This window comes from Schistocerca nitens, chromosome 4, assembly GCF_023898315.1.
Source record: "Schistocerca nitens isolate TAMUIC-IGC-003100 chromosome 4, iqSchNite1.1, whole genome shotgun sequence".
NCBI lineage: Eukaryota > Metazoa > Arthropoda > Insecta > Orthoptera > Acrididae > Schistocerca > Schistocerca nitens.
This window is the reverse complement of record NC_064617.1, coordinates 503,144,550-503,157,196: the sequence shown is the minus strand read 5'-3', so window position 1 is coordinate 503,157,196 and position 12,647 is coordinate 503,144,550. Positions and strand designations below refer to the sequence as shown.

General features: G+C 34.8%; 1 protein-coding gene across 1 annotated transcript in view; it reads left to right on the top strand.

The window, feature by feature from the left end:
- Window positions 1-12,647, top strand: part of LOC126253152 (uncharacterized) — a 287,906-nt gene that overhangs the window by 169,580 nt on the left and 105,679 nt on the right. The window contains exon 7 of the mRNA XM_049954308.1: window positions 10,395-10,506. Coding sequence (XP_049810265.1) covers window positions 10,395-10,506 — 112 coding nt within the window. The remainder of the gene's footprint in view (window positions 1-10,394; window positions 10,507-12,647) is intronic.

Genomic DNA, 12,647 nt, shown 5'->3' with positions numbered 1-12,647 from the left:
AATATTGTTATCTCTAAAGTTTAATTAGGAAGATAAAAAGACAGTCTTGCAAAAGTTTAATTTTCTTCAATTTAATGGATTTACACATTGCTTACTTAAATACCTTTTTAACGTCATCTGCATACTGCACTGTGGTTATCTGTGTTTTTTTGTTTTTTAAGGGTGTCATTAAACAATGGGACCAAAACATGAATACATTCATTCCCAGATTTAAGGCCTCCATGCCAGTGGAATGTCTAACACCTAAATTGCTCAAAAATTTGGTATTGACCTGAAAATCATTAGACTTTGGATTAATAGATTACCAGAAAAGACAGAAGACCAGAAGACCATCGGTAGAACAACTGTAAAAGACTTTGTTTGTAGGCAGTCCTGGGGAAACATGCCTATTTCCAGCCAACAAAACCCACACTATCAGAAAAAATATTATTGAACGTCAAGCATTTTGTGAAAGAATAATGTATGAAAGTTTCTGTGATGCCAACTCTGAATGGCAAAGGAAAAGGGGACATATTTTGTTTGCAGATGAGTCTCCAGTAGAGCTTTATCTAAAGCCCAAGAAATAAAATACTGAATTCATAAAAATGAATCGGAGAAAATTTCCCCATTCCACAGAGAAAAACAAGGATTGAAGATAATGGTTGCTGCCAGTATCTGTCACTGTGGAAAAATATAACTGTGTGATGCTGATGCAAAAAGTACCATCAATGGTGATTATTATCAGAAAATGATTGTTACTGTCTATTCTCAAGCAGTCTGAAATGGTCTTTTCTCAAATCCAGATTATGCTGTTCTTATGCAGGATAAGCAACAGCTCATGCAACCAAACAAACAACAGCACTTCTGAAGAGAACATTCCTTGTTTTTTGGGATGACTGGTCAGGAAACATTATAGTTCTAAACCCTGTAGAGCACCTGTGGGCCAGACTGCAGGAAGCAGTCCGTAAAGAACCTTGGCCACACAGCAGACCAGCTTATTGCACTTGTTCAGGAGGAATCAAACTCAGTCACCTCTGAAAAGGCAGCATTGATTGCAGAGAGTTTTGACAGACAAGTTGAATAATCTCTTCTTAATTAGGGGTGCCATACAGCACACTGAAAAATTGTATCATTCATTCAAATGTACATATTCGTTTTTTTAGAGAAAAGTCTGTGTAATAAAAATATTCTGAAAAAATCTGAGGGAGAAACTTTCTGTCCATCCTGTAGTACTGGTGGAAGGATCCCAAAGGCCCATGAGGTATAGCAGGCACTCAGGTCTGTAGAGCATGGCCAGCAACTGCATAGTAGTGTCCACAAGGTGATCAGTTCCTCTGTGTCCATTCTAACAGTCCTGACCTCTCTGTCCAATCTATAAAAAGTTAATAAAATGGCTTAATTTTGATAGTAACATTCCTTTGTCTGAGCTACCAGCCATGTAATGTATATGAGTATATATTTGGAAGTAGCACTGCAGAATAAAAGTTCCAAAATTGGTTGTTGAATAAAGTAGAAGCTAATAATACTCATCTGTATTATTAAATGAAATTTGTGGCTCAGCTTATAGATCAGTATATTTTGGAGTATGATTCTTGAAGAGACCCAGATTTTAAATGTTTTAGAGAAGATATTAATTTGTAACTCATAGTATTGTTATCCTTTTGAATGGTTCAGAATTATAAAAACTGACAATCTTGTTACAATTTTCACAGTTAACAGTTCACAAATTAAAACTTCACTCCATCTTACATGGATATTAGTCCAACGCTTGGGTTTTTACAAAATTTCGTCAAGAAAATATTTAGAATGAAAATGAAATTTATAGGTACAAAAAGTCTAAAAGAAAAATAGATGCCTAAAATAATACAGAAAAACTGAAAAAAGAGTCAAACTTCAAATAAATATGGCCACACCATATGCTGACCCAAAGCCATCATATTTGTAATTTTCAAAAACATATTGTTGAAAAATGGAACTATTCATAGATTTCATTAATCAGAATATGTACTGGAATGTACTGTTGAACAGAAGTCCCTGTAGTACAGATTCGTTATAATATTTACATGCTTGGCCTGTTTAGTGGAGTTCATTCCTATTTGAAAGGTCCTGCTGTTAATTGGTAAACAATATGCATAATTTTGGTGGTTGCAAAAGCTTGAATTTTGTGTGTGTGTTTGTGTTTATTTGTGTGTCTATCAACATACCAACACTTTCATTTGGTAAGTTACATCATCTTTGTTTTTAGATATACATACATACATTAGTACTTGTCCCATAGATCATGAATATGACATTTTGTAATGATGTGGAACATGTTTTCTTTACACAAAATAATTAATTGTTTTCTTCTTTTTACTACTTCATATCTAAAAATTCATGTATTAAGTAGGAGTTGTCATTCAGAAATTCATTTATTTTGTTTTTAAATGTTGGTTGGCTATCTGTCAGACTTTTAATGCTATTTGGGAAATGACCATAGATTCTGTGGCAGCATAATTCACCCTTTTCTGTGCCGAAGTCAGATGTAACCCAGAATAGTGAAGATAATCCTTCCTTCTAGTGTTTTAGCTACACAACTCACTTTTATTTTTGAATTTGGATGGGTTAAATATAACAAATTTCATAAGTGAATATATGCATTGTGAAAGCGCTATGAATATTATGAATTACTTAAACAAATGTCTGTAAAGTGATCTTGGGTGGACTCCAACTATTATTCTGATTACACACTTTTGTGCGATGAATACTTTTTCTCTTAATGATGAATTATCCCAAAACATGGTCCTATATGAAAGCAGTGAATAGAAATGGGCATAGTAGGATAATTTACTGATATGTTTATCACCAAAATTTGCAATAACCCTAGCAGTGTAAGTAGCTGAACCTAACCGTTTCAGCAGATCATTGATGTGTTTCTTCCCATTCAATTTCTTATCAATGTACACACCCAGAAAATTTGAATATTCTGCATTAGCAACAGACTACTGTTCGTAGACTATATTTATCAATGGTGTCATGCAATTTACTGTACAGAACTGTATGAACTGTGTTTTCTCAAAATTTAGTGGGAGTCCGTTTGCAGAGAACCACTTAATAATTTTCTGAAAGATGTTATTTACAATTTCCTCAGCTGATTCTTGTTTGTTGGGTGTGATTACTATACTTGTATCAGCAGCAAGAAGAATTTACTTTGCATCTTCAAGTATATAGAGTGACAAGTCATTAATGTAAATTAAGAACAATAAAGGACCCAAGACTGAACCCTGTGGGATACCATCCTTGATAGCTCCCCAGTTAGAGGACTCTGTTGATTTTTGGAGACTACCTGTACTGTTTATTTCAATCTTGTGCATTCTTCCAGTTAAATATGAATGAAATCCAGAAAGAGATTTTCACTCTGCAGCGGAGTGTATACCAATATGAAACTTCTGGCAGATTAAAACTATGTGCCACACTGAGGATCAAACTTGGGACCTTTGCCTTTCGCGGGCAAGTCCTCTACCAACTGAGCTACCCAAGCACGACTCATGCCCCATCCTCACAGCTTTACTTCTGCCAGTACCTCGTTTCCTATCTTCCAAACTTTACAGAAGCTCTCCTTCGTACCATGCAGAACTAGCACTCCTGAAAGAAAGGGTATTGCGGAGACATGGCTTAGCCACAGCCTGGGGGATGTTTCCAGAATGATATTTTCACTCTGCAGCGGAGTTTGAGTCTTGGTCCAGCACATAGTTTTAATCTGGCACGAAGTTTCATGAATTAAATCATTTGTGTACCGTCCCATCCATACTGCAATACTTAGGAAGCTTATCTAGAAGAATTTCATGATTCACACAATCAAAATCCTTCGACAGACCACAAAATATCTCAATGGGTGGTGTTTGATTATCCAGTGCATTTAATGTTTGAACAGTGAAAGCATATATAGCATTTTCTGTTGAAAAGCCTTTCTGAAAACCAAATTGACACTTTGTTTGTACTTCATTTTTACAAATTTGTGATACTACTTTTGAATACATTACTTTTTCCATGATTTTTGAGAAAGCTGTCAGAAGTGAGGTTCGGTGGTAGTTGTTAGCATCAGTCCTATCACCTTTTTTATGCAATGGTTCAATAACAGCGTACTTCTGTCTGTTTGGAAGTATCCCCTGTTTCAGTGAGCTACTACATATGTGGCTGAGAACCCTACTTATCTGTTGGGAACTCTGTTGGAAATGCCATCAGTTCCATGTGAGCTTTTACTTTTGAGTGAATTTATTATTGTCGTAATTTCAATCTTGAATTTCAGTTTTATCAAATTGCATAGGTATTATCTCTCCCATATACTGCCTTGCATTTTCTAATGAATAGCTGGATCCTATTTTCTGTACAACACTTAAAAAATGATTATTATAATGTTTTCTACTTCTGACTTCTTGTTAATAAACTTTTGGTTGAATTTGATAGAAATACAGTCTTCCTGTGCTCTCAGTTGCCCTGTTTCCCTTTTAACAATGTTTCAAATTGTTTTAATTTTATTATCAGGTGAGCTAATCTCAGACATAATGCACACACTTCTGGACTTTGTAATAATTTTCTTAATACAGTGTAGTAGTTTTTATAATGTTTCACTGTTTCTGTATCATTATTCCTCCTAGCTATAAGATACATTTCCCTTTTCTGTTTACAAGATATTTTTATCCCTTTAGTAAGCCATGGCTTTTTAGATGGTTTCTTGCAATAATATTTCACTGTTTTCAAATACACTCACAAAGGTATCATGAAATAGGTTAAATTTTAAAGTAGCATCTGGTTCCCTGTACACTTTATCCCCATCTAACTCTTGCAAGCTTTCCCTAAATTTTTCAATTGTTAAATCGTTAATTGAATGCACTATTTTGAAGGACTTTTTTGCATTACTGTCTGAAGCTCCATCATGTACTGTAACTAACTATGCATCATGATGAGACAGACCATTATTAACAGGAAAAGTTTTTATTTGATTAAATTTATCTTGGTCTAGAAAAACATTATCTATCAGTGTCCTGCTTTCCTGTACCACCTGAGTAGGAAAATCAACAACTGAAGTCAAACTGAAAGAACCAAGTGATACTTCAAGGTCAAGCTTTCTATTGGACTCTTTCAGAAAATCTACATTGAAATCCCCAAAAACAATAATTTGCTTCCCTCTGTCTGACAGATAGCACAACAAAGAATCCAAGTTTTTAAAAAATAGCTGAAAATTTCCCAATGGGGACCTACACATGGCTACAATTAGAAAAGTACCATTATTTTGTTTAAGCTAACATGCACATGCTTATGCATGTTTCTCTATACAAAATTTTTTAATTTCCAAATTTTCACACTATGGCAGATTTTAACATATGTGGCAGCTCCTCCTCTCTCTACTTTGTCTCTACTTACATGTGCTGAAAGCTTATATCCACCTACATTTACCATTTACATGTTCAGACAGGCATAGTACATCTGGCCCACCCTCACTTTCTAAATCTTCTAAACAAACAAGAAGCTCATTGGCTTTGTTTTTTAATCCTCTGATATTCTGATGCAGTATACTAACATCATTTTTCACAGTGCTTTTATGAGAATCTTGTGACATACTAACATTGTTTTTCACTGTACTGTTATAAGAATTTCGTGATATTTTAACATCTCTAGTTTGTGCCTGTCTGAGCTTCTCATTAAGCTTAATTTCAATCAAGGTTGGATGACTGGACACTTATCTTAGCCTAAAGAAGAGGTACTCCCATGACTTTCAGTGCCCTCCCCCTTAAAGATTTTGCTATCATCCCAGCAAATTTACCCTTCCCTTTTCTGCTGAGATGCAGGCCATGTCTTGTGAAGTCCCACCTACCAATACCATCAACAGGAACCAAACTTAAGGTTGACAAAGTAGCCACCCGAAGCAGTTGATCTAGAGCTCCATATTGACCCTCCTAATAGACCTGTTCAATTGGGGCCAATCATGCCACATGAAAGCAGCAACCAAGCCAACATTTGTATAGTTCATTGCAGATGTTATTATTTATTTATAATAGACCAGCAAGCCTTGATTTTATTGTCAGCACTGCTTATGTAAGTTTTTGCATCTATTTGTTTGGCTGCTTGCAGTACTTTGTCATACATTCCTTTATATTTTCTGTAATACTCTTTGAAGTTTTCATCATTACTTGTTATATATATGCGTTTTGTTATCCATTTTTTTTTTTGTTTTTATTGCTAGTTTTGGTATCAGTCTTTTTTACTGGTCATGTTATATTTTGATAGTTGGGAATGCTACAAATGTGGGATGCTACAAATGTGTCAAACTATCGCCCTATCTCTCTATTAACAACATTTTCAAAAGTCCTAGAAAAAGCTCTGTACAACAGGATTGTGGCACACCTTGGTGACCTGAACATCATTAACAGTCAGCAGTTTGGTTTTCAAAAGGGAGTTTCAATAGATAACGCAATTTTCTCATTCACAAATGATGTTCTAGAGTCTATAAACAGAAAGAGGCTGCCAATTGGTGTCTTATGTGACCTATCAAAGGCGTTCGACTGTGTAGATCACCAGATACTCCTCAAGAAGGCCTGTCATTATGGAATTACTGGACCTGTAGGGAACTGGTTAAAATCGTACCTCGAAAATAGGAAGCAGAAGATTACTCTAGATGTTTCAGATAGTGTATCACAATATATAGTGGACTCTGAGTGGGGAATTGTGCAGCAGGGAGTGCCACAGGGATCAGTGCTTGGGCCCTTGCTGTTCCTCATATATGTTAATGACCTGCCTTTATCCATCAATAAGCAGTGTAAATTTACAATGTTCGCTGATGATACGAGCATTGTGGTGGATAATGTGTCAACTACTGACTTAGAGTCCAAGGTCAATGATATCCTTAAAGAAGTTCTGGGTTGGTTTAGTATTAACTCCCTTTCAATAAACCTGAAAAAAACCAATTTTATCCAGTTCCAGACAACCCACAAAAACCCAAAAGAAATAGTTATCACACAGAATGATCAGATGATAAAGCAAGTGTACTTATCAAAATTCCTAGGCGTATACATGGACAGTAGGCTGAACTGGGAACATCACGTTCTACAAACACTAAAACGGCTGACGTCGGCAACATTTGCTTTACGAATTTTGTCACGCTTCAACGACATTACCATCTCAAAGTCAGCTTACTTTGGCTATTTTCATTCAGTCATGTGTTATGGCATCATCTTCTGGGGCAATACACCTGCCGCAAAGAAAATCCTCACAGCACAAAAAAGGGCAATAAGAATCATTTGTGGTGTACCCCCACGAACCTCATGTCGAAATCTGTTTAAACGACTTGAAATACTGACAGCAACATCCCAGTACATATATTCACTGATATGCTTCATAATAAATAACCCCACTCTGTATGAAACGAATTGCCTACATCATGAACATAACACCAGAAGAAAAGAGGATTTCCACTGTGAGTTAAAGAGCTTGACACTTATTCAGAAAGGGGTAAAGTACGCTGGAACGAAAATTTTCAATTCCCTACCCAACAGCATCAAAAGTATAAGGAGTAGTACATCAGTATTTAAACGTAGCTTGAAAAATTATTTACTTGAGACCTCACTTTATTCACTAGAGGAATTCTTTCAGAGAAATAAGTAAAACACAGATTGGAAAGATGTTTTTAAATTTTTTGACACTGTTTACTGTTAAACTAATGTAATAATGCCCTAATGTAAAAATTCCTGTTTTTCTCATTTCCATTTTTGGGTCACTTTTAAACCCAAAGTGGGAAGTTTTGATTACTGTTCAAGGTTAAAATAGATGCAATAATGCCCTAAATATGAAACTGCTATCTTCACATTTATGTTGACTAGTTTTAAGCTAATAAGTATGACTTTTGTGCACTGTTATTAATACTATAACAGTGTCTTTATTCTATGTATTTTATTATGTACATTGACACGTTCCACATCTGAGTGACTTGCTCACATGTACAGATCTATGGAACAAGTATATAAATAAAATACATAAATAAATTTATAAAATTTATCATTGTATGATCCACTGAAGAATCTCTTTCCACCATTGCGCATCCTTCTTTCTTATGTGTAAGCCTAAGAACTGTTAAGTTTTGTTCATGTAGGCTTCTTTTTCCCCATGTGTTGTACCTTTTCCTTTATTCTGATTTAATCGTATTTTGACTGCATCATTGTCTTACAGAGCTGCAACTATGCCCTCTCCTTTCTACTAAAAGTCATACAGGTTTGTGAAAATGAGATTATTTTTGTACAGATGTTTGCAGTTGTAGGTGTTGGATTTGATATTTTGTTTGTTTAATCCACATATTTTAATTGTGTTAAGAAGTTTCCTGCTGCCATTGGAATCTAGCAATGTATTCATGTTTAGTTCACCTAGTAGCTTTTGCTTAGAGTGACACATAAGAGTTCACTGATGTTTCCAATGAAAGTGTCTATGCACCCATTTGACAGTGCATAGATGTTTTGAATGTACAGTGAACTACATACCTTTATTTTTTGGCTTGTTAGTTTTGCATTTCCGGTAATATATTTTTTCCGTATGTCAAGCCAATTTATACAGTTTCTGCTTATCTTGTTACGGGGTAATGTTGCAGCTCCCCCATCCCTAACATTCTTTCTGCATGAGCTGGCTGTTACATTATAATTTTCTGCGTAAGATTTAAAATTGCTCTCGTTATTTTTTATGGTTTTTCTATGTTCTGTTTCGTTGTATATGTAAATCGTGGATATCAGGTTTCCTGTTTCACAATCCCCTCCTCATCCCATATTAGTTTCCCTTATTTCTAATGATTTTACATGCCTCTGTAAACATTTGTGTTTGTGTGTGATAGACCCCAACCTCTTTAAATGTATGCCATCCTTTCCCAGCCAGTTTTCACTCAGAAATTTGTTTGGGACTATGAAGATAGTCTAAAAAAATTGCATTGCTCTTTTATAGCAAAGTTTATTTTTGAGATATGTTTCTCACTCACTGACTGACTTCCTTTTTTATAATTCCACTAAGTATGGTCTTGGATCCCTCACAGACAGTTCTTACAGCACGAATCATGTTTATTGTTTTGTTTTTAAATTAGAGAAAGCCCATCATTATGGAATCAAGGGATCAGTAGATAATTTATTAAAACATACCTTGAACACAGGAAGACAGGAAGCAAAGGAAATTTTACATATATTGAATAGTACTACATGAGATGCAGTGGACTCTAAGTGGTGCATAGTATGATTCCTTGGGAATTTGTCCTTGGGGCTCTTCACTCTTGAGTTCAGACCACAAAGTTGGTCATAATTCTGTACCAAGGCAGGGGATTCAGTTTATAGATGCTGCAGAATGACTCTGCCTTGCAACCTTTGAAAAGGTTGGCATAATAGGGGCCGTGCTGGTTCCCATAGCCATTCCCCTGATTTTTTTTTCTTAGTTGCTTTTTACATTATATTCTCTCTGATATCTTTTCCTTCATTTATCTACCCTTCTCATCACAATAGGTGTCAGTCCTAACCTTGGGTCTGAATAGCTTACTTCTCATTTCCAGACTCCCGGAGTGGTCTCCCCTTTTCATCCTGTGGAAGTATCATATATGTTTCAAAATCTAGAAATAGTACTTTGTCTTTCTGCCAGCAGTGCTTGGAATTTTGCCTCTGAAAGAAAATACTAGACTGTCATTCTGTATCCTTCTAATATAACAGTTATTATTTTGTCTGGCTATGTTTGAATACCAAATATTTTACCAATATTTTGAGATAATTTGAATCAGTTGTGTAGCCATTTTCATGTGCTGAAAGTTTGAAAACCTACCTTTTGTTGAAAGATTTTGAAGAACCCTACAGCTTTTTAAATTCACTGTATAGTTGTACCAGTTTTCTTTACACAAATGAAAAGTTTGATTTTTCAGCTGTGTAAGTTAGAAAAAGAGCTCTTGCCTCTCATTTTCATTTTATAGCATTCAAAAACTTTCGTGGCCTTATTTTACGATAAGAAATTGTACTTAACACCAACAACTGTATCAACACTAATTTATCTCCAGAGTATTCAAATGCAAAACTACAAAATTATAGTGTTCAACAAAAATGTGTCTGTCTGCAGTTACACTAATACATTGTATGTATGCCTACAGACTTGTAAATTCTGGCAATTCTAATCTAGGGATCCCAGACTTAAAGAAAAAGTGATAAAGTATTAAATCACTTGTATCTCTTTTCCATAAGTTAGCATTTCTGTGTGCAATTATAATATAGGGGATAAGATAACTTTGAAGATGGAACCTTCATTGGACTTTCATCCTGTGGCAATGTGCAGACATAGTTAAGCAGTTTACTGACAGCATGTACCACTTACTTGACAACAGATTTTATAAGTGAAATTATTAAGTGTTCTAATCTTTTTTCCATTTAATACAGGTAATAAAAGAGATTGGGACTTAATGCATCGGTATGCCTTTCACATGTTTTTCCTGGAAAATGGTATGACAGCAACCATCGGGGTGATCTGCCAGCCATGTACAGGATCTATGTAAGTGCAGTGAATCTACATTCTTTTCAGTTGGGGTCAATTTTTTCCACGATATGTACTCAATAACTTCTTCCAATTTATTTGTCCAGTAATCATTTTACAGAAATGGAGGATAAGTACACATACACCAAATTAATTTAATGAAGTACATAGAATTTTATAAACTTAATACATTCTTGATAAATTCTTCATTTAAAGATAAGTAACTATTTTGTTATGTTTAAAGGAGTAAAAATTAATGTAACTTATTCACTACAAGATACTTGAACAAGAGATGGCAGACAACTGACTGAGCAAAGAGTAATTACGCATACAGCATTGTTGGAAAAAATATGTGGAACATATGAAAGCATTTTCCACAAGGCAGTGTATCCAGCATACATTGTACATACATACATACATTAATCCTTGTTCCGTAGATCATGGATAAGACATTTTGTAATTATGTGGAAAGTGTCACTTTATCAAAAGTTTTCTTTACACAAATTAATTAATTTTTTTAGTTACTACTTCATATCTAAGAATTCATCTATTGAGTCGAAGGAGTTATCATTCAGAAATTCTTTTAATTTGCTTTTAAATGTTGGTTGCCTATCTGTCAGACATTTAATACTATTTGGCAAATGACCAAAGATTTTTGTGCACCATAATTCACCCATTTCTGTGCCAAAGTGAGATTTAATCCAGAATAGTGAATATCATCCTTTCTTCTAGTAACTTCGCTGTTATTTTTGAATTGGGATGGGTTATTAATGACAAATTTCATAAGTGAATATATGTATTGCGAAGGTACTGTGAATATCTGAGTCCCTTAAATAAAAGTCTGCAAGGTGATCTTGGGTGGACTCCAATTATTATTCTGATTACACGATTTTGTGCAATGCATACTTTCTCTCTTAATGACAAATTTCCCCAAAATCTGATGCAATATGAAAACAGTGAATGAAAATAGGCATAGTAGGCTAATTTACTGACATGTTTATCACCAAAGTTTGCAATAACCCTAATAGCATAAGTAGCTGAACCTAATAGTTTCAGCAGATCATCGATGTGTTTCTTCCAATTCAATTTCTCATCAATGCACACACCCAGAAATTTTGAGTATTCTACCTTAGCAACAGACTTCCATTCATAGTCTATATTTATCAATGGTGTTATGCCATTTACTGTACACAATTGTATAAACTGTGTTTTCTCAAAATTTCATGAGAGTCCATTTGCTGAGAACCACTTAATAATTTCCTGAAAGACATTATTTGCAATTTCCTCAGCAGATTCTTGCTTCTTGGGTGTTATTACTATACCTGTATCATTAGCAAAAAGAACTAACTTTGCACCTTCATGAATATTGAGTGGCAAGTCGTTAATATATATTGAGAACAATAAGGGACCCAAGACTGAACCCTGTGGGACACCATTCTTGATACCTCCACAGTTAGAGGACTTTGCTGGTTTTTGTAGACTGACTGTCTGTTAATTTCAACCCTCTGCATTCTTCCAGTTAAGTATGAATTAAACCATTTGTGCACTGTCCCACTCATACCACAATACTTAAGCTTATCTAGAAGAATTTCATGATACACACAATCAAAAACCTTTAAGAGATCACAAAATATCCCAGTGGGTGATGTTTGGTTATTCATTGCATTTAATATTTGATAGGTGAAAGCATATATAGCATTTTATGTTGAAAAGCCTTTGTGAAAACCAAATTGACATTTTGTTAGTACTTCATTTTTACAAATATGTGATGCTACTCTTGAATACATAACTGTTTCAAGAGTTTTGGATAAATCTGTCAGAAGTGAGAGTGGGCGGTAGTTGTTAGCATCAGATCTATCCCATTTTTTATACAATGGTTTAACAATAGCATATTTCAGTCTATCTTGAAAAATTTCCTGTTTCAGTGAGCTACTACATATGTGGCTGAGAATCCTACTTATTTGTTTGGAACAAGCTTTTAGTACTCTGTTGGAAATGCCATCAGTAGGAGTCGTCGGTTGAATTTCAATTTTATCAAATTGCATAGGTACTGCCTCTTCCAGATACTGCCTTGTATTTTCTAATGAATAGCTGGAACCTATTTTCTCTACAACACTTAAAAAATGATTATTAAAAATGTTTTCTACTTCTGACTTTTT